Source organism: Thermothelomyces thermophilus, chromosome 7 (assembly GCF_000226095.1).
Source record: "Thermothelomyces thermophilus ATCC 42464 chromosome 7, complete sequence".
Lineage (NCBI taxonomy): Eukaryota > Fungi > Ascomycota > Sordariomycetes > Sordariales > Chaetomiaceae > Thermothelomyces > Thermothelomyces thermophilus.
Genome location: NC_016478.1, coordinates 1,991,410 through 2,012,822, shown reverse-complemented (window position 1 = coordinate 2,012,822; position 21,413 = coordinate 1,991,410). Strand labels below are relative to the sequence as shown.

Sequence of the window (21,413 nt, the reverse complement as noted above, 5' to 3'; positions counted from 1 at the left end):
GCCTCTTCTCCAATGGCTGAGCACATACAACGGTGAGTCTACAAGTATTACCTGGAATGCGGCTTGTGGTATATGTGACTCGCTTTTCGTCTCGGGCTACGCCATGGCCCAGCAACACTCGCCCAGCAACACTCGCCCAGCAACACTCTCCTCGTGGAGAACTGTGGTGTTTTTCACCGGGGATATCATTATCATTTTCCAACAAACGATCGGAAAAAATGTTGTGAAACGGTAATTCTAAAGTTATCCCTCAGCTCGTGTTTCAAGTGACATTGGAATTATCTCAAAAATGAGCGGGTTATAGTGAAGGTGTCCGATTGGGCATTTGACCACCGCTACTCAGTACAGGACGTCCTCCTGTCCTAATAAGAACGGTATTTTTGGCCCTTGTGGTCCATGACGCCTATTTTCGCTGGGGTTGAAAGTTCGGCCTTGGCAGAAAGGGTGGGGTACATACCTTGGACCCACAGCATTTGCCCACCAGGCCTGTGCGCGGGCTTGTAGGGCTCCGGGCACCGGGAACGGTCCAACTTGGTGCCGAAAAAGTTTCACCCACATTTTCCAAAATCGACTGCGCACCCGATCCCGCCTTTACACAACCGCTCGACCAACGATCAGCGAGGTAAGTCACTCTTCACGTCCGCGTTGCCCTTCTTCGACGCATTTAGCCCCTTTCTCGGTATCGCAAGTTCAAAAACGTCAGTTCTTACCGAATTTGACCGATTCTCGAGACCACCGATCCATATCGACTCGCAGGCCCAATTCATCACGAATCTTCCCGCTAACTCGAACCTGATACAGACACAGTCAAGATGGGTATCTCTCGGGACTCTCGCCACAAGCGCGCCGCTACCGGTGCCAAGCGATCGCAAGTTTCCCCTTTCTTCTTCCCTCCATCATGTACTGGGGCGGCGTCGATGGTGATGACTAACATCGGATCTGCTACAGCTTCTACCGTATGTCATGACTTGATCCCGTTTTCGTGCTACATCCAGAGCCCCTCGGCACTGGGGCACTCGAAGGTCCGCTTGGAAGGTTGTTTTGCGGCTGGTTGTCTACCCTTTTGCAGTGAAAGGGTAGGCAACTTGCCGCAATAACCGACCCCATGCGTTCTGACCTGTTCAACGCACATGGAAATGTTCAAAATTTCTGACAGCTGCGTACAGGGAAGAAGAGAGCCTTCGAGGCAGGCCGCCAGCCTGCGAACACTCGTATTGGTCCCAAGCGCATCCACGTCGTCCGCACCCGCGGTGGCAACCACAAATATCGTGCGCTGCGTCTCGACTCGGGCAACTTCGCCTGGGCCTCTGAGGGCTGCACCCGCAAGACCCGTATCATCGTGGTCGCATGTAGGTTGCCTGGGGGGGTTCTTGCTACCGAAGAGATGGTGTACTAACGCTACGATGATCAGATCACCCTTCCAACAACGAGCTTGTCCGCACCAACACCCTGACCAAGTCCGCCGTCGTCCAAGTCGATGCTGCGCCCTTCCGTCAATGGTACGAGGCCCACTACGGCCAGCCGCTCGGCCGCCGCCGCCAACAGAAGCAGGGCCAGGCCCCTGAGGAGGTGAAGAAGAGCAAGTCGGTCGAGAAGAAGCAGGCTGCGCGCTTCGCCGCCTCCGGCAAGGTCGACCCCGCTCTCGAGAAGCAGTTCGAAGCTGGTCGTCTCTATGCCATTATCTCGAGCCGCCCTGGTCAATCCGGTCGCTGCGATGGCTACATCCTCGAGGGTGAGGAGCTCGCCTTCTACCAGCGCAAGCTCCACAAGTAAACGCTGGGCCGGGGCGGGAGAATAGGTGTCATGAGGAACGGAAGGAACGGGTCTGGGCACGGGGGCGCGCGTCGGCGTTTCGCCTAGGTGTTGATGGGTCATTTCTGATTGCTTCGCTGCCCGTCTCGTCGATATGGGGTTTAAAAAATTGCGGATACGGAAAAGGCGGCCATCGCAACTTTGATTTCCAGTTGCTTCGTCACCGGTAACAGGGCACGGCAGGGATTTAGGGCAATGGAATATCAATACCACCACCATAAGCAGCAACCCCGCAGAGTCAATGAATCCCAGGCTTGAACTTGAGTTTGTGTGCACCTATGTGACGGAGCAGTACTTGAGGGGTTTGGAGTGCATGCAATTTAAGGTCGGAACCTAGAGGCGGCTCCGTTCCACGATGAGGGCGTACACCGATCGACAGACCAAGGAGCCCGGACATGCTGGGTGGTCTGGGGAACCCGTGTGTGAGAGTATGTACTGTACAACAGTTGCCCGCGAGTAGCGCTTAGCAGCTGCGGTGGCGGCTGCCGCGGTAAAAGCTTCATCGTCATAGCACAACAACAGGTGCACCACTAAAGGATGTGATTTCTTGAAATGCCATGCTATTCCGTCCATGTCCGCCCATCCATGCGATCATGCAATTGATCCAGGTTTCTTTTTTTTCGCATCTCTACTCCATCTTCCAATGCTGTCCCCGTTCGACCCAACACACACACACACACACTATTGTATACAACGGCGAGCTCGATTTTCTTGCCTTATCTCCGCAGACCACTTGCTCTGCTCATTCCTGTTGCTTCCAGTTTTTGGGCCGCGGCTCTCACTCGTCCATCCTACCCTTTATCCTCGTCCAGCCGATATGCTCGTTCTGCTCTCCTCAAAAGCCAAAGTCACCTCGCTGCTGGTGCTGCATTGCGGTTTTGAGATGGAATGAAACACCCAATGAGCGGGAATGCTCCAGTGGGCCTTGTCGGGCGGCCGAGTGCTGTTTTTGTCTCAACTCGCTCTCTCTCAGGCACCGCAAGGGATTGGTGCTCCAGTTTCGAATCGAGAGCCTCCCCGGACGGGTCCCAGAGTGGGGGAAGGGCGAGCACAGACTCATTCATTGGAACTGTCTCTTGAGATCGGTCCATTTCCGCGTCAGAGTCTCGTGTGCCGAGTTGATCTATCATCGTCGTGTCAGTGTGTGTCCATCAACAGTCGACAAGCAACACCATGGAGGGGTTCGATAGGGGGGGATGTATAGTGGACCGTGGCTCACCTCTGCATAGCGCATCTTTGTCTGCACCAGCTCCTCCTCGAGCTCCGACAGCTCCTTCTCGAGGCGCTGGTTCTCCTCGTGCACCTTCTCGTTCCGCTTCATGAGGTCGTCACGTTCCTGCTGCCAAGCCATCTCCAGCTCCGCGGGCTGCTTCTCGATAACGATGCGCAACTCCTGCACCTGGATCTTGAGTCCTTCGTTCTCGTCACGCAGCTCGTCGTTCTCCACCTTGGTGTGCACCAGCTCGGTTGCCAGCGATGCCTGCTCGGCGTCCACTTGCTGCAGACGCTCCTCGAGCTTGCGCATGCGGATCGCGTAGCTGGCGTTGCTGGCGCGCAGCGCCTCGAGCTCCGCCTCGCGCTCCCGCTCCGCGCGCGTCTTCTCTTCCCACTCGGCCTGGTACGCCTTGAGCATCTCGGGCGTGATCTTGACCTCGCACGCATCGCGGACGAGCTGGTCCGCGCGGTAGACCTCCTTATCAATGCTGCTGGAGGAGCTGCCGAAGAAACCGTTCTCGAGGATGGAATTGGAGGAAGGAGCGGAGTCGATGTAGACGTCGAAGAGGCGGTCCTTGAGGAAGTTGGTAAGCTGGGTCATGTCGGGAATGGCGAGGAGGGCAGCCGCGTTCTTCTGCATGAGGACGATGCCGAATTTGAGAATAGCAGAGAGGCCTTCGGATAGGATCAGATCGTAGATGCGGAGGACGAGCTGTAGCGGGAAGCGGTAGGCGAAGAGGGTCAGGAACCATTGGGTAGCGTAGAGATGGGGCGAGATGCCACGTCGCCGAAGGTGGCAGTAGAGTGCTGGCTCGAAATCTTCGAGCAGCCGCTCGAATTGGTAGAGGTGGAGGTGAAGGCCGGGCATGTCGTTCACGAAGAGATCGCGGAGGTGGTACTGGTTCATCAAGCGCACTAACAAGCAGAATGCCTCCTCTTCCGGCATCTACAAAGCGTCAAAAACAAGGAAAGGACAATTTATGCAAAACACACACACACGAAAAAAGGGGGGGAGGGGGGTTTTGGTGGCTCACGTTGAAGAGAAGCGGCATGATGAGGAAGTTCATGCCTTGAGCATAGCCAACAGCTTCGTCGAACAGGGCGTATGCCTTGCAGACGCCAAACAGGGCCTCCTGGAGCCCCTGGGCGGCGGCAAACTTGGAGAAGCTAGTCCTAGCACCGAGGTCTCTCCTGATGGTCTTCTCGAGCTTCTGCAGCATGGCCAAGTCCTCCTTCTCCTTCTTCTGCCGCTCGGCAGCCGAGAGAGCCGGGGCCTTCTTGTTGATGGAATCCGAGTCCTTGTCGGTCGGAGACGGGACACCATTTGAGCCGGAGCCATCCGAGTGAACAGAAGAGGCAGATGATGCCGAACCCTTGGCACTGCCGTTCATGGTAGCGCTTATTGTTGTCCCGCTACTCTGCCTGTTCTTGTCCTTCTTCTCCTTGTCGGTACCCCGTGCCACGAGTTCGCGGTAGACGGCTTCTAGCTCCTCGTTCTTGCTCTGGGCGAGCACCTGCCAGATGACGCCACGGATAGCGTTCGGGATGCCAGTCGCGATCGCCTTGTTGAGTTCCTCCGGGCTTGACCGAGCAACGGCGGCGGGGCCCTCGTTGACCACCTTCTGCCAGAGATCCCAGTCCACCGGGGCGTCGGCGATAGAAGACGGCCCGGCTGTGACACCCGAAGCGGTTCCCGGCGCGAGATTCTTGTCCGGATTTGGTGGCAGGGGGGAAGCGGGTGGCTGCGCCGCGACCGCGGTTTCCGAGCCGTCGCCAGCTACGGCCAACGTCTTGCCGTCCTCGGCCGGGGCAGCTACCGCCTCTTCCTTCAAGCGGAGTGCCTTGAAGCGGTCCTTGAGACTGTTGCGCGTCCCATCCTCCCCAGCCCTCTCCTCCTCCAGTTTACTCAGCATCATCTCCGGATTGCTAGTTAGAGTGGCGACCGAGCTAGCCGTGTTTCTCCGGGTTGACGGGGCAGCAGCTTGAGCCGCGGGAGGCTCCTTGGAGGAGCTTCGCGAAAGCCACGAAAACGGGCTGTTGAATTTCCTCCCCGTCGACGCTGGCGCGGGGGCGGGGGCGGGGGCGGGGGCAGCAGCAGCAGCAGCAGCAGCAGGGGGGCTCTTTGAGCGGGATTCGGTGGCGGGCGGCGACCACGGCATCGGCGGCAGCGCATTGGTTATGCTGCTGAAGGACATGGTCTTGGACGCCTTCTCTGGCGGGGGGCTCTTCACTGGGAGGGAGTTAGCGTGTTGGTACGGGCCGCGAGCGTTCAGTTTCAGCTGCTGGGACGTGCCTTGCCGAGATTCGGCCGTCGTTGCTGTCGCGTCGTCGTCGTCGAGGTTTACATTATCGAGAGAGCCGGTAGAAAGTTGCGAGAGAGGACGGGGGATCTTCCTCTCTGCTGTCGCCTCCTGTGAATCGACGTCTCCGTTCGCCGCAGCAGGCTGTGATGCCTCCTCCCCTTCCTCGTGGCCGGCACCAGTCTGTTCCTCGGCGGGCAGGGGCAGAGGGTTGACAGGCTGTTGGCGTTTCGTCAGTGACCTCAGCGACCCGGTCTCGACGGCATCCTCAAAACTGTCCTGCAGAACAACGTTGCACAAGTCAGTATGGCGCTGGCAACCGAGAGTGGCGGGCGCCTTCCGCCGGGATCGCAGGGTTTCTGGGCTGCGCATGGCCAAGACGGCAAAGGGAGAGCATACCGTGTCTCTTTCGGAACCATCCTGGGAAGGTGGTCTCTGTTCTCCCCCGGCACCCTTGTCCGCTGCAGGCGTCTCTTCTGCGTCTTGTGTCTTGTGCGTCTCGTCAACCTTGCCCGTCTCCCCCATTTCCCTGGTCTCGGGGGGCTGCTCCTGCTTCACCGTCTCTTCGCTGGCGGACATGGTTACGTTGTGCGTCGAACTGCTTATTCGTTGGGCACACTCTCGCCGTCACGGATTTGCGTGTGGCGGAGGTACCACTGGCGAACTGTTTGAACGATGATTGGAAAGCTCAAGCGCCGAGTCGTGTGCTCATGGGACTATGACCTATAGTAGGTTAGCAGTTGCGAGGGGAGGAACGAGCGGCTGCGTGCTCGACCGCGCACTGCGACTGATCGCTCGACCGTTGTCGGCCCGGGAACGTGGTGCTAAGGGCCGAGACTTTATGGGTTGGAGGTCGTTCAACTCTGGAAGGTCCTCGGGTGTTGTTTTCTGAGTGGGCATGCGCTCTGCAATGCCGTTGCGTTTCCAGGGGACAGCAAGACGGGAATGGAATAAATGTGGAGGAGGGCAGCCCTCGACCATGGGGCCATGGGCAGGGGGGAGGAGTCGCTCACTGAGCGGGACATGCAATTACAGGAGCGGTACGTTGAACTCGGGGCAATCATGGCCCCATCCCGCCCTTTTTCCTAGCGAGAGGGTCTCCGTGCAAGACTATCTAATGCTGTCGAGCATCGCTGACGTGAGTCGAGCAATCAGATTTTGCTTTTCCCAGTTTGTTGTGTGCACTTCGGACGGCTGCAATCATTCTGCGCGAGTACACTGCAGGTCTCTCTATTGGCGAGGTTCAGAGCTGTTTCCACATCAAACAGTACCTCGGGGTACCACACAGTTCAAGTAGGCTACACACTACTACTTCGTACACTAGTGTGTGTGATCTCGCACCAAGGCGGAGAAAGCCGTCTCATCCTCTTCTCGCCGTTTCCCATCATCGAAACCAAAAAAAAAAAAAAAAAAAAAAAAAAAAAAAAAAAAAGGGGGGGGGGGGATTGGAAGAAAAAAATGCAAGAAAACGAGAGTGAATTTTCTGGTCAGTCCAGAAAAGGGCAACGGCATCTGGCGGCCACAGCGCTCCCGGTTGTGCCTTGCATCACCTCGCTTCGCACCCCCCAACGGGCGCGGCCGCAAGGGTGAGGCAGCCACGGGCGGGCATCTGAAACGAAACGGGCAGGGAACCGGCCGCGAGCCAAGACCCGGGGGCCTTGCCGCGCTGCTCTTTTCTCGGGCCCCTACAAGCCAATGGCAACAGATGTCGGGGCCAGCCGCAGAAAGAGCGTTTCGCACATCTCCCGCCGACCGCGGAACGCCACTTGTCATCTGATGAAGTGCTTCTTCGCAGCGCTCTTGATGCCTGGCTCCTGCGACCGCCTTGAGTTCCAATTCGAAACTGGGTGTTTGTCGGTCAGGATAGGCCGATCTCAGCAGACCAGCCTTTTTGCAGCTCGACCACGACACATTTCCAAAACTTAGTAGTATTTCAGCTCGACAGGCCCCTGTCCTCAACGCATCAGCGGCCCTGGCCCACCTCGTTCATTGATCATCGATCGAACGGGACTGGCGAGATTGACAGTGATCTGCTCGTCTGCCGTGGACCGATCTCGACTTAAACAAATAACGGACTGTGGGTTACCAAGTTGCCGGGTCCCGCGCCAATCTCGCTACCATTAATTGCTGAAATAAGGCCAATATCGCCTGGCCATGCAGCTATCAGGAAAATGCTCCGTCAGCCAGCGGCTAGAAGCATCAAGGTGGGCGCCGTCGTGTAGGTCAAGTGCATCATGCGTGCTGTGTACTGAGCAGGGATGCAGGAAATTGATGGAAAGAACTCGTAAGAGCATGTTGTCTAGGGGCATGTCATGTCGTATTCCGCCTATTTTCTCTGCGGCGGGAGGAAAAAAAATGGAAAAGAAGCTCGCCCGTTCGTCCTGCTTTTAGCTGGATGCATCTCCCACAGCGCTGATCGGATACTCGGTGCCGACCTCGTGGTGCATCAAGCCCGGCCAAGGGTGTGGCTCCGACCTGTCAACCCTAGCAGGCAAAGCACACACGAGAAGACTTGTCTCTACTCTTCTTGGGCTTCTCTCCGTCTCCATCCGGTCAAGCACCACCCTCCTCCCTCCTCTTGAGAATGATCAAGTCAAACCAACGCTGTCACCAGCCTCTCAAGCTGGGCATCATCCTCCCCCCTCCCTACAAAACCCGGGGGGGCTCGCCCCAATCCTCTTCCCTGCAAGCAGCAGTATCAACGCCCTCCTCCCAATAGCTAGCTATCCTCCTGCTCGGCAGCATCATTGGTGTCGTCATTATCATCCTGGATCAAGCGCTCCGCCATCGCAACCCCAGCCGCAAAACCAGCATTCACCACCACCTCCTCCTCCCTATCCCCACCCCCATCATCATCATCATCAGCAGCATCATCAGAAGCGGCCCCGACGAGGCGAAGGTGGTCCCACCCTCCATTTTTCTCCTCCTCCTCCTCCTCCTCCTCCTCGTCGTCGTCGTCGTCGAACGGCCACCCCCACATCTCCCAGATCCGCCGCTCCCCGTGCAGATCCCACCGCCGCTCCCCGGCCATGGCCCTCACCTCCCACGGCAGCACCGCCGCCGCCTGGTACGCCTGGTGTGCCTGGTGTTCCGGGTGCGTCTGGGTGTCTCTCGCCGCCGCCGCCGCCGCCGCCGCTAATGCTGCTGCTGCTGTCGCTGCTGCTCCCGGGCCCAGCCGCGGGTCGACGACGTCTCGCAGGCGCGGGACCGGCAGGAAGCGGCCGAGCCCCGGGTCACTTTGGCGGGGGATGGTGTTGTTGTTGGTGGTGGTGGTGGTGGTGGAGGAGGAGAGTAAATCGTGGTGGTCATGATGGTCATGATGGTCATGATGGCGTCTGCGGCGGCGGCGGTAGCAGTTCGGATCCCAGCGCTTGACGCGGCCGTCGCCCTCGGCCGTGAGCTCCGCGACGCCGGGCCAGTCGCATTCCGGCGGCGCCGGGGAGAAAGGGTTGCCGCGGCGGGCAAACACGGCGGTGAGGCCGTCGCGCGCGCTGAGCGCGAGGGTCGCTAGCTGGGGTACCATCGGCGGCGGCGGCGGTAGTGGAGGGAAGAGTTCCGTGCGGCGCGAGTGCGCGGCGGGGACGGGGAGGCCTGCTGCTTCGTGCCGGTGTGTGTCTACGAGATCGTCGGTGTCGTAGGTGTCGTCGTCCCCAAGCAGGGCGTGCTGCTCTCTTGTCTTGGTGTTGTTATTGTTGTTGTTCTTGGTCCCCTTGACATGATCTCGCATGTTGTGGGTTTGGACTGAGCCATTGTCCAAATGTCCGGGTTCGCCCTCCATTTCCTCGGCCTGCCTGCTTCCCACCTTGCCGCTCGGCGTCTTATGCACCTGAAGCTTGTGGGCGAGAGTGTTATTGAGAGCGAAACAGGGGGAACTCGAGCCGTCTGGTCCCTCCCGGATCTCGTCCTGGCCGCTGCCTATGTCCCCGAGGTGGTGTTCGTCCGTCTTGGACCTCGGCTCGATTTCAGACCTCATGTCTACCTCAGTCTCGACCAAAGCTGTTAGGTACGTCACATAACCCGTCGGAGTAGAGCCGTTCGAAGAGCCGGAACTGCTCCCGACCTCGTCTGAGCTCTCCATCCCAGCTCGGCTCATCACGCTCGTGGCGTGTCTGAGCCCGGGTCGGTAGTCACTCGGGGTGAAGGAAGAGTCAGAGTCGTAGACGTCGTCTTCGAACGGGGAGGACTGGGTCTTTAGCCCGTCATCAGCTTGGATCTGAACACTACTACCCTCGGGGTTGCCGCGACGGGAGGCGGCATGCGCGGCAACCTCTCTGAGGATGGTGGCCGAGCTGGTGCGTCCATGTCCGGTGGCTGCGCCGATAGGACCCGCGGGCAACAAGGAGCCGGGGGAGAAGCTGTCGGTGCCTTTGGGTTTGATAGCGGGATAAGCTGCGTCACCCGAACGCCCCGGGTTTTCCTCGTCAACTTTCTGGAGGTGAATGGCTTCCCAGATTGCGAAATCCCTCCCTCGGGGTGCGACCACATCGGGGGCTGCCGAGTAAGCGAAGATGCCAGGGGTGCTCCTGCGAGTCGTAGAGACAGGTTAGTGAAGGATGGTTCAACAAAATATGGCGATTTCCTCTTAACTTACGTTGGTCCAGGGCTAAGGTTCTTTGGAATCCGGGGGCAGCCCGCATTGGCCTGGCCAGTGCTACGTCGATCAGGTCAGTCAGCAAGGCCTGGCGGCCATTGAGTGCGACGGCAGCAGGTAAAAAAGCGAGAGCGAGAAAGGATGAACCTACCGTGCTCGACTCTGATGGGAAGCCGGCTTCCCGTCCTCGGCAGTCGAACGAGGCCTGGCCCTGGCCGGCACGGCGCCCTCCCGCTCCTCCCTGTCCCCGAAATAGACCGGGACCATCACCTCTTCGATCTCCCCCGAACGGCCGACCACAAACAGTCTCTTCCACCGGGCCGTTGTCCGCGCCCGTAGCATCCTCTCCCTCTCCCTCACCTTGGCTCGCAGCCGGGCGGCCCTGGCCGCCAGCATGTCCGCCTTGAGACCGACGTACTCGGCCACCGTCCGGGGAAAGAAGGGGGACCGGTCGAGGTCGACCTTCTCGGCGCTGGCCCGGGCCCGCCTGAACGCGACGCGGAGCCGTTCCTCGTCGCTCAGCCAGACGTGTCGCGCCGCCCGTGGCAGGCCGGAGCCGTCCTGCTCGTACTCCTCCTCGTCATCTTCTTCCCCTTGCCCTTCCTCGTCCCCGCCTGCCCAGTAGTCTGCCCCATCCTCATCCTCCTCTTCCTCCTCCTCTCCTTTATCGCACCCCTCAAAGATCTCAGTGCCGCACAAAGTGTCGGAAGACTTCTTTTCGTCTACTCCTCTTGCAGAAGGAGACGATGTACGTGTCTATGAGACGAAATTAGCCGTCTGAAAAGCAATGCGACGAAAGGGGGGTGTGAGTTAACGCGAGGAAATGATTTTTTTTTGGAGAGGGGGGTTGGTGTAAGAGGGGCTATATGAGACATTAACAGGTACGGTAGAACGAGGTTTAATCGTATCTCAGGCCATCCGACGAAAGGCGCGCGACAGGCATGCGACGAGTACTTGTGCTAGGTATGAGGCACAGCCAGAGATATCCGAACGACTGCTGGTGGGACGTTCAGACGATTTCTTACACGTTTGGCAAGATCGATAGCTAAACCGTGCTCATTCGTAGCCGTCTGAAGGGCGTCATGCTCATCTAAGGTGTAGGACGCTTCTGTTCCAATCCTATTGTCAGTCTGAAGCCTCTCACTGAGAAAAAGGGGGCGAATAAGGTAGTTAATAACTAAAAGGGGGAAGGAGTAAGGAGTAACTGCCGACTCGCCCTTTAAAAACGCAACACGCCTGCTGCTTATTAAGGACTGTGAGAACAAGAAACTAGACCATCTGTTTAATACAGTTTGTCAAGACACGGCGATACATCGTGAGATGCTAATTATTAGTGCCAAGGTCATAGCCCAACAGTAATTAATAAGCCCTCCCATTTGCTCAAGCCAAAAGGTTTTCGAGTGCTCCAAATCCTAGTGTAACTTTGCACAACAACGTACCTTTGTCTGCCGCACATGACTGCGGTCTCTTCTGTTTTTCTGATTCATGGCTTGGTGGGAACAAGATTGCCAAAGAAACGGGCGGAAATGACATGTTTATGTCCTCTGAGCGGGCGGCGAACGGCCAAAGCCAAAGCCACAAAGGCAGCCAGGAAGCACTGCAAAAAAGCCTAGGCTTGAAATCTGCAAGATATATAGCATGTAGAAGAAAAGGAAATATAAGGTCATCGACGCAGTAAGGGCTCTCTTGCCGTTAACCGTTAACCCGTCAATGACCAGTCTGTGGCGAGGGGGGTTGGTTGCTGGGGGGAATTGGCTGATTGGGCAGGAAGTTGAGAAGACCGGGAAAGAAAGTTTGAATAATGAATGGCAGAATATTTCAGGAAATGGAAAGGAAGCCAAGGCGACGGACTCTGGATCTGCTGCGAGAGGCGTGATGGAGGAAGGGAACAAGAATGTAATCCATGGGTGTCGCAGCAAGAATGTGACTATCAAAGCAAGGCGGGACAGCGTCGGGCTTCTAATGTCAAAGACGGTGCTCACATAGAATCGACGAGATGGGACGGAAGAGCTCTTGATATGTGGGTGTTGTCGTGTAATTATGCTGTTAGAAGCTTCATCACGTCTGATGCAGGTCGGGAATGAAGACTGTGCACAGAACAAGTGTCGCTCATGGTCTTCGGTGCAAGCAAAACATTTCTAAGGAAGAAGTGATTAAGAACTTTAGACTTCAGGGGTGCTATTGCTCTTCGAGCTCAGGGAAGTGTTAAGGGAGAGAGGAGGATGGAGGAACCTGACACCCTCTTGTCTACATAGGTACCTTAGAGTATTATGCCAAACACTGATTATCTACCTGGCGTAAGTCTACTTATATTGTGAAAATCAAAAAATGTTCTTCGTCTTTGTTTTCCCTTCACCAGAGGTCAAGTCATGGTCACCCAAGGATGTGGAAATGAGATGTAATTATGCTAAAAATCGTTCTTGATATGATTCGAAGGAGCTTCGCTTCTACGGAATATATAAACGGCTAACCCTCCAGAGTAATCTGCACACCCATTGGATGCTGTACTCTTGGCATCCCCCGGTGCTCTTTCCCTCTCTCACACAATCGAGGGTGCATTTGAAGCGAAGCTTCATGCCTACTGTGGGGTCCGATCAGAGGTGCGCGAAGCGTACACCACTGCTACAGCACGGTCAGATATGCTGCAGTGGTCAACTATCCACAGCGGTATAAGCGCTGTGGCAGGCACTCCTGGAACTCTCGTATAAGCCTCAGAAGTGGTGATAAAAGATGCGTTGATTCTCTCAAGTGCCGGAGGCACTTGGAGGTGTTGTCTAAATACATGTTAAACCCTGGTCCTTCATCCCTGTTGGTGGGTCAGTCGGATCTGACCCACTAGTACGGAGCCTGCCTGCCTGTCTGCCTGCCTGCTGTCTTATGTACGGATAGTCAAATCCTGTAACAACCACAGTCAGGGTAACTATTTTACATGTAGTACCAGAGTGCGGAAGAACGGCCAATCGGATGAGCAACCACCATAACGACCTGCACGTTCGTGAGAGGAATCATCATTTCCTCTCCGCTCCATCAGGACATACGGAGCTGATCAACGGCCTCGCAACCCACTTTAGCACTTGTAGCAAGAAGCCTAATCATAGTGAGATGCCCGCCTATCGGTTTCTTGCCATACAGTGCGGGGCTAGTCCGTTGTGCAAAGCTGATTAATCCGGAATTAGATCGTTCGGCTCCGTAATACTGCCCGTTTACATGTTTACGGAGTAATTACTTAGGACGGGCAAACTTCGAGGTTCAACCCACAGCTTCATGCGCATCAGCCCATCAATCTCCAGCTCAATAAACTGTCTAATCTTCTTCTCATGCACAGCCTAGCAAGATTCCCATTATGAGGATCACGATTTGTTAACATCTTAAGCTCCTGGTATATAACCCCAGGTAAGTTCCCGATCTTATGTGGGATGTCCATCTTCCTACCCTCCTTAACATCTGCCCTTCCGTCTGCTCCTGGCCTCCCTACTACACGTCTCATAGCCCTTGCTTCAAGCATGCTGGTAAAGTAAGTAACTGGCAATGTCTTCCTCCTTATAATGTTGCATTCCGCACCTGGAGTTATCGCTACTAGTCCGCTCTACCCATCTCCCGTCAAGTTTTTCTCTCAACCTGCCTTACCGAGCCTTCAAACACCACCTCGTCCCTTCAGCTCTTCTCTCGGCCCCCCTCCCGTTTCATCTAATTAATGACTAGAACTTCCTGTTGCTCCCGTTTTCAACACCTGTCGGCGCCGTTCAATCTTTCCTTCTCCTGGTTTCCTCGTTTCTCCCTTCTGCGTCGCATCTCTGATGCCCTTATAGGAGCGACCCGGAATAACTGGAGCACCACTGCGACGAATGGCTCCCCGGCTGGCCTCCGAGTGCCTCAATCCTGTAACACAACCTAACCACCACCCACCCCCACCCCTTCCCCTTCAAGATATTATTAACCTATCCGACGCCAATGCTGATGCCTTCGTAACCCGTAAAACTTTGATCTCCCAGAAACACTTTCTTTTTCACTCTCTGTCCAAAACAGCCATGGGCTGCGCGTGGGCGGTCAGGCCGACCAGGGTCGACGTTGTGCTCTCGATGGTGCGGACCCGCCGCAGCCGACCGAACATCCTGCCCTTCTTACCTCGGAAAAAGTCCAGGTTGGGTCGGAGGTAGTAGTGGCGATTGGCGTGCTGTTGCGGTCCGACAACCGCGGGATACCCTCGCGTCGCGGCGAAGCACGCCGTGCAGGGACACATGACAGAGTCCATGGTGACGAAGAGGTGATGGGTACGTACGGATTAATTTATATATCCGTATATCTGGTGTATATCCGTATGTATGTAATAATACCGGGTACACCCAGGCTGGTGGTGCGGGTGATCTGCGGTGGAGACGGTGCGTTGAACGGTTTTTCTGTAGCATCCAACCCCCTTGGCGAGCCGCTGGTGGAGGGTAGCGCTGGGTGTTAAATGCTGGTAGCGTGGTGAATAAAAGCTCGGGGATAGCTCGCGACAAAAAATTCTGGCCAAAGCCCGAGCAAAGTCCGGCGTCTCGTAAGTGGCGCTTGGCTTGGGCGAATAGGCGCTTCGAGACCTCTTCTTTCCGAATACCGAGCAAGCTCCTCGAGGAGCTTAGCAGGAGAGAGCAAGGACGATGAGAACTTCCCCCGACAAACACGGCCGGACAATGAGAGACACACACACACATATATATACCTATCTATATAGTAGAGCGGCTTATCCCCGCCTAGTAACTCGACTGCGAATTGTGTCAATGCCCGGTGGCACCTTCTCGAGGTTGAGGCCGGGTGCCCGACGTAGCAAGCTACTTTGGTTGACAAACATGGCAGTCACCCCCACAATTCCAAATCTCAAATCTCGAGACGGCAGAGCGCCCTATCAGCTCATGCGACCATGTATCCCATCCCCCACAGAGCATGTGGGAGTGTCACAAGCCTCGCGCGGCTGGCTCTCCTCAACTCAGCTTTTTCAATTACTATAGCCCCCGTTCCATCCGCCAACAGCCCCGAGAGTAACGAAAAAGCGGTCGAAAACGACGCAAGGTTCCTTTCCTCTCGCCCGCGTCGACATGACACAGCAGACACGAAGCCCAATCACGACATATGTCAGAAGACGAACGCCAGTTGAGTGAGGTAAAAATGGGGCAAGCATCGAGTTGTGAGCACCTCCGACTCGGGTTATCCCGTGCCGTCCATCCGTCGCCGGATGAAGACAAAGCGGATAGACTTGTAGCCCACCTCCTCCTCCCCCCCACATCGACATCAACGGGCGGGCTGCTACTACGCGCGCTCTATTATTAACGTGGAATGGCGGTCAATAAGTCAGCCTCGAGTGGCTGATTTCAAAACTTAATCCGTACGGGAGAATGAAGTCGGTGTAAGGAAAAGAGGTGGGGAGGGGGTGTAACACGGTTACACATTTCCTAATGTAGAAACGAAGAACCGGCCGTCTTGAAACTCAACGCCGCTTTCCGCTTGTGTTAACCCCTGTGTTAACCAGTCAGCCGCATGCCCCGTGTAACTGCCGTCCGCACGCAAGTGACGGGCATCCAACTGCGAAGGACGGAGGCAGAAGTGGGCGGAGTAGGCAACAACCAGAGTAGGATGCAATTGCCAGAAAATAACAGGCCAAGTCTAGGTAGGACGCAAAAGCTCGCTTCTTTCCCTCATTTCCTCTTCCCCTCCTCCCCCCCCCCCGGCCACCTCGGACACGTACAGATTACCTACTACACGACATGCACAGCATCAGAGTCTGTTTGGGATGTACACAAAAAGCAGCACAGCAGTATAGCACCTGACAGCAGCAGCAGCAGGCAGTCGCCAAATACACAACAACACAAAGGGAACCAACCAGGCCACCCGACCAGTCTATCATTGCCCTCTTCCCGATGCCTTCTCCCTTGCCCCGTCTAGCTTTCAGATACCCAAGGTGAACTCGACGCCAACGTCAATGTCACGAGCTGTAGAGAAAAAAAAAGCAAAGTAAAAAGTCAGCCAAACGATCAACCAAAGCAGGGGGAAGAATAGAAAGGGAGAAGTGGGATAACGATAAGAAAGAAAGTAAAACAAAAGACGGAAAGAAAGAAACACAAGAATCTATCCTTGTAGGGAAGGACGAGGCCACGCACCCATCTTGACAACCTTGGACAGCTGGACGGCGCGCTCGGCGGCGCTCTGCAGGTCGTCGATGGAGAAGATCTTCATGCCCGAGTCGTTGATGAGCTGGTGGGCCTGCTCCATGTTGGTGCCCTGCAGGCGGGCAATGATGGGGATCTTCAGGTCGAGCGACTTGACCGTGTTGATGAGGCCGTGGGCGATGGCGTCGCAGCGCACGATGCCGCCAAAGATGTTGACAAAGATGGCCGTCACCTTGGGGTCGCTGGTGATGAGCTCAAAGGCCTCCTTGATGGCCGCCGGGGTGGCGCCGCCGCCGACGTCGAGGAAGTTGGCCGGCTGCCCACCGTTGAGCTTGATAATGTCCATGGTGGCCATGGCCAGGCCGGCGCCGTTGACCAGGCAGCCGATGTCGCCGTCCAGCTTGATGAAGTTGAGCCCGGCCTCGGCGGCCCGCACCTCCTCCGGGTCCTCCTGGGTGGTGTCGCGCCAGCTGAACACCTCCTTCTGGCGGAACTCGGCGTTGTCGTCAAAGCCGAACTTGGCATCCATGCACATGACCTTGTGGTCCGACGTCTCCGAGAGCGGGTTGATCTCGATCTGGGTCGCGTCCTTCTCGAGGAAGATGCGGTACAGGTTCTTGATGGTGTCCTTGGCGTCCTCGATGCACTGCTCGCTGAAGCCCAGCTTGGTGGCGATGCCGCGCGCGATCTCGTCCGTCACGCCCACGTTGATGTCGATGTAGGTGGTCGTGATGGCGTCGGGGTTCTCCTTGGCGACCGTCTCAATGTCCATGCCGCCCTGCGACGACGAGACGATGACGGGTCCCTGCGACGCGCGGTCCATGAGCACGGCCAGGTAGAACTCGCGGCGGGCGAACTTGCGCTCGCAGATGTAGACGGCGTTGCACAGACGGCCGGCGGCGCCCGTCTGCTTGGTGATGAGCTTGTGGCCGATCATCTGCTCGGCGAACATCTTGGCCTCGGTGGGCGAGTAGATGACGCGAACGCCGCCCTTGAGGCCGTTGTCGAAGCTGCCCTTGCCGCGCCCGCCGGCGAGCACCTGAGCCTTGATCACCATGTCGTCGGTGCCGATGCTCTTGGCGACCGCCTCGGCCTCAGCCGCCGTCGTCGCGACGGCGCCCTTTGGAATATCGATGCCATACTGCGTGTCGCCGGATGGCCCACGTCAGCAGATATTCTTTTTGTTTATCTATTTTTCTTTTTTCTGTCTTTCTCCTCTGGATCAGGGGCATATCCGGGCGCAAAATCTTCTCTCACCTGGCGGAGGAGGTCGGCGGAGCGGTACTCGTGGATGCTCAGGGCTCTCCTTTGTTGTTGCGCAATGCTCTGGAGTCTGGGGGAGGGAGAAACCTGTCGGCGGTGTCGACGTTAGCTTCAACTTTTTGGGGGCTCCCCTAGCGGACAGAGCGAGATTTGATGGCGGGAGAATTCGCACCTTGGGCGCGGCGAAGGCCGACGCCAATGCGCGGCTACGACCGAGTCTGTACATTGTGAAGGACTATAATGGATTAATCGTGGGATAAAATCGCCGCGGAGAGGGGAGAGGTGGCCGTTACTCTGTCGCCAAAAGACTGCGTTGGTTTGAAGGGGCTCTAGGTCGCTTTCGGAAATGACGCTCGAGGGCGCATCCTTCAAGCGTGTCGCAGTTGGCAGTTTTGGAGCTCGGCCTGATTGCGGGAATCTCCGAGCCAATGGCATGCCCGCAACCCGTGGATTTTATCACCCGCGTCGCTACGCTTTCCCATCTGTCGGCACTTGGGTCGGTCGAAACCGGATTCATCATTGTTGAGCGATGCGCTCTTACCAGGCGTTGATGCTCAAGACGAATAAACACAAACAGCTACGATGAAACACATGTTCTAACCCAGCATTTCTACCGCAGACGGCTGAAGAAGCGCTGCATGCGCTTGCAGGGAGACAATGAGGTTATCTACCTACTCCATGCTCAACCATACGCTCGGGAGGCTTCAGGCTGCTGAATCATGAGCTCGAGCTCAATTGCCTCAGATACTACGCGCGATTTGGGGCTCGGTCGTGGAAGGTTTCTTCGCAAAGTGCCGTAGCTAACCGTTGGTCGTTATCCCAGCTTTGGGTTAGGGTTGACGTAGTATTATTATACCTCGGTAAATCAGGTAGACAAGCACGCAATGCCTAGGTTGGCAGTAATCAACGGTAAGGTAGGGAATCACTCTCCAAGGGCAGCTTCAGCGCGTCCCTTCCAGTTGGCTGTGATCACGCAGCAGCAGAGCACAGGGACGGAAAAGGGGGCAAGAAGATCCTAAAGTGATTATCCATTCTTGGAATACGTACAAGAGTCCTGCATCCCACCAAGCGCTTCATCCCTAGCGCAGCTGCACAGCATTGGTCAAGTACGACGGCGTAAATCCGTTCTCGCACGCTTCGTGGTGTTTCCTGTGCTCGAACCAGTCCCGCCACAGGCTATATGAATTTGCCTCCGCCCAGCGGTCTTCCCGCGCTGCGCTCGTCATGGCCTTCTCACGCACCAGTTGATACATGAGCTTGTACCACGGCCCGGACTGGTCTTTGCTGTACTCGAGCATGACGTGGGCGATGATGCTGGGTCCCACTTGGACGAGGGCGTCGTATTCTTCGCAGGCGATGTCCGCGTCCGGGCAGTTGCTGTATGGCGAGGTGGAAGCTGCCAGTCGAGCACAACGTTCCTTCCAGGCCCTCATCCGTGTGTGGGTGAGTTGGGCACGCTCGTGGTTCAGCTCGACGATGAGGTTGGCGTGGCGGTTGAGTGCCAAGCAGTTCGGGACGTCTTCCGGGTCGACTTTGGCTATCTGTGATTCAACATCAAGCAGCTGACATATATTTCGTGTAACGACACATGTATAGGGCGCTACATGGTGTACGCCAATAAGGCACTAGATGTGCAGCGCATCATCATAGGTCGATATATAGGATTAGGACGTTTGAAATGTTAGCAACCACAAGTTCCAGGGAAAGGGTCTGGTGCGGGTGGCCTTGACCTAGCGGGACGATCTACGGAAAACGGAATGCAGCCCTTTCTTTTCTCGGTTCCTCTATCGATCTTACCAAGGTAGGCACCCAATGGCCAACACCTTCTCCGGGTACGGTACCCGATAATTGGAAGGTGATGCATCCTCCGTTTTGGGATGACTATTATATCAGAACCGCTCAACTAGAGCTTGACTAGACTGCACCGCCAGTGTGGTAGTAGTGGCTCCTCGGGAAGGAGTCTTCACCGCCCGCCCATGAATGCTTGGGCACCGGCGCTAGAACCTCACATGCAGAAAACGGGTGGTGCTCCCGGATCGAGGAGTCGCTTGGACAGAACAGTGGTAGGTTGAACGCGCTTTGGTTTATTTTTGGTTATTTTCTTAGATGCAACGCCCCGGATGTGCTCAATGCAGGATGGCGCTGGCTGATATCTAAACTCGTACAGTGTGCGCAGAGATTACACACGAAGCAAGAGGGGCCACGACCAACCAATGAAGGCTCTGACCTTGAGAGCCGCTCAAGGACGGACGGGCAACCAAAGTTGAGCGCGATGACCAGCATTGCGTCTAATCGCGAGCTCTACATTGTCGCGTGTGACTCGAGGAGTACGAGGGCTGATTACGTAGTATGTGTGAGAGCACACTGATCAGTATCGGACGATTCGCATGCATTAGAATACCTCGTTATTTGCATGAACCCCTGTATATGTGCATAATCACCACAGATATGGAATAGTCAGATAAGGTCAAATTTCACAATCAGTTGAGCGTGCTCTCATCTCATATTCCATCTTCCATGTTCCAACATAATTAGTTCGTTTTGCGAAACAGATATTAAAGTCTGAACTTAAAAGCTGTTTGCGGTTATACAAAGACTATTTCAGAAAATAAGCAACCAATTCTCACAAGGAGGAGAGAAAAAAAGCGGGAGAAACACCAACAACAGCTCAACCAAGAGACCACCGCTTACGATTACTCGTCAAGCGACTCATAACGACACACGAAATCTGATCTTCTGAATTATTCAAGCAAGGATGGCCGCCGAAGGGGAGTCCGCCCGGCGGCCTCCTTCCGCCGCGGACTTCAACCAGATCTTCAACCGCATCGCCCTAGCCAGGGCAAAACATCAGCGAGTCCTCTCCCTCGCGGGCCACCGCCCCATCACCCCGCCTGTCACCCCTCCGGCATCATCATCATCCACCACCACCACTACTACTACCAAGGCCACCGCCGCAAAGGCGGAAGGCGGCTTCTCCTCCCTCGCCGCATCATCATCCAGCACGTCCTCGTCCACCCGGTCACAAACCCCGACAACAACCACAACAACAACAACCACCCCCGACCCCCGCCTCGCCGACGACTTGGACCCCGCGCTGCCCGACAACGTCGGGATAGGCTACATTCCGCCGCCGTCCTCCTCGAACAACCCGTTGGCGGCGGCGCAAGAGGACCGCGAGAGGGCCCTGCTCCGGAGGAAGGTCCTCGGCCGGAACGCGGCGCGGCAGCTCGCCGAGCGGGAGCAGCAGCAGCAGCAGCAGCAGAGCGGGGACCGCGGTCGGAAGAGGGGAGCAGCCGCGGCGGTCGACGGGAGCGAGAGCGAGGAGGATGTGGGCAAGGGGGCGCTCGTAAAGGGCAAAAGAAGGCCCGTCGTCGCCGCCGCGGCTGCTCCTGTTGCCGGTGCTGGTGGTGGTGGTGCCAGGACTGGGGACGAAAGTGCGCAAGGCGGGGAGGAGGAGTCGAGGAGGAGGAGGAAGAAGAAGAAGAGGATCAGGGTGGAGGGGCCGGACGGGCCTGGGACTGGGGCTGGGGCTGGGTCTGATTCACATTCACGCGCGCCTGGTGGGACCGGGGCGGAGGATGACGAAGATGAGAAGGAAAGAGGACGAGGTGCAGTAACCTCGCAGACGGACGCGGGGGCTGCTGGGGAGGGCGGGGACGTTCTTATGGGCGATGTGGGAGCTGGAGAAGAAGGACAAGAACAGCAGGTGGCAGATGTGCCCGAACAGGAGGGGGGCACGGAAGAAAAAAAGAAGAAGAAGAAGAAGAAGAACAAGAACAAGAAGAAGAAGAAGAGGGAGAGGGAGCTGTCGAAAGAGGCCAACGGGGACGCCGAGAGTGAAGCTAGCGGTGGTGAGGACTGAGGATTTCGATGAATTGCAGGGGATGACATCGCGCAAGTTTTACTGTGCTTTTTTTTTTCTTTATTCGAAGATCGTGGGTTGTGTCAAATACATACCTATGCAGAACCGACGTCGTGATTTCTTTCAGCAGAACGCAATGATGCATCCGTCGATGTCGGCCGCACTCGACCTCTGAAGCGACACAGGTTCACAACGCATGCAGAACAAATTCGGCTCCCAAGGCGAGCAGC

The 21,413-nt window shown here is 56.4% G+C and overlaps 6 protein-coding genes across 6 annotated transcripts; 2 read left to right on the top strand and 4 right to left on the bottom strand.

Annotated features, from left to right (window-relative positions):
- Positions 1-588: 588 nt before the first annotated feature.
- Positions 589-2,369, top strand: MYCTH_2145592 (uncharacterized protein). Its single transcript, XM_003666910.1, has 5 exons — positions 589-622; positions 802-868; positions 949-956; positions 1,167-1,349; positions 1,412-2,369. The coding sequence occupies exons 2-5, from the start codon at positions 813-815 to the stop codon at positions 1,771-1,773; spliced, it is 609 nt and encodes a 202-aa protein (XP_003666958.1). The 5' UTR covers positions 589-622; positions 802-812; the 3' UTR covers positions 1,774-2,369.
- Positions 2,370-2,788: 419 nt separating this feature from the next.
- MYCTH_2312153 (uncharacterized protein) lies at positions 2,789-6,045 on the bottom strand. The gene is made up of 4 exons (XM_003666909.1): positions 5,727-6,045; positions 4,062-5,606; positions 3,032-3,973; positions 2,789-2,935 (listed from the first exon to the last, which is right to left on the bottom strand). Exons 1-4 carry the CDS (start codon positions 5,904-5,906, stop codon positions 2,873-2,875), a joined length of 2,730 nt encoding a protein of 909 aa, XP_003666957.1. The 5' UTR covers positions 5,907-6,045; the 3' UTR covers positions 2,789-2,872.
- A 2,001-nt stretch (positions 6,046-8,046) lies between these two features.
- MYCTH_2136046 (uncharacterized protein) lies at positions 8,047-14,170 on the bottom strand (the record flags this gene model as incomplete). The annotated part of the gene is made up of 4 exons (XM_003666908.1): positions 8,047-9,850; positions 9,919-9,978; positions 10,070-10,648; positions 13,929-14,170. 4 exons carry the CDS (start codon positions 14,168-14,170, stop codon positions 8,047-8,049), a joined length of 2,685 nt encoding a protein of 894 aa, XP_003666956.1.
- Positions 14,171-15,607: 1,437 nt separating this feature from the next.
- On the bottom strand, positions 15,608-17,702 carry MYCTH_2312147 (uncharacterized protein). The gene is made up of 4 exons (XM_003666907.1): positions 17,494-17,702; positions 17,316-17,408; positions 16,050-17,199; positions 15,608-15,881 (listed from the first exon to the last, which is right to left on the bottom strand). Exons 1-4 carry the CDS (start codon positions 17,545-17,547, stop codon positions 15,838-15,840), a joined length of 1,341 nt encoding a protein of 446 aa, XP_003666955.1. The 5' UTR covers positions 17,548-17,702; the 3' UTR covers positions 15,608-15,837.
- Positions 17,703-18,400: 698 nt separating this feature from the next.
- On the bottom strand, positions 18,401-19,604 carry MYCTH_2130877 (uncharacterized protein; the record flags this gene model as incomplete). Its single annotated transcript, XM_003666906.1, has 2 exons — positions 18,401-18,862; positions 19,533-19,604. 2 exons carry the CDS (start codon positions 19,602-19,604, stop codon positions 18,401-18,403), a joined length of 534 nt encoding a protein of 177 aa, XP_003666954.1.
- A 472-nt stretch (positions 19,605-20,076) lies between these two features.
- Positions 20,077-21,183, top strand: MYCTH_96755 (uncharacterized protein; the record flags this gene model as incomplete). Its single annotated transcript, XM_003666905.1, has 1 exon — positions 20,077-21,183. One exon carries the CDS (start codon positions 20,077-20,079, stop codon positions 21,181-21,183), a length of 1,107 nt encoding a protein of 368 aa, XP_003666953.1.
- Between the last annotated feature and the right edge of the window lie 230 nt (positions 21,184-21,413).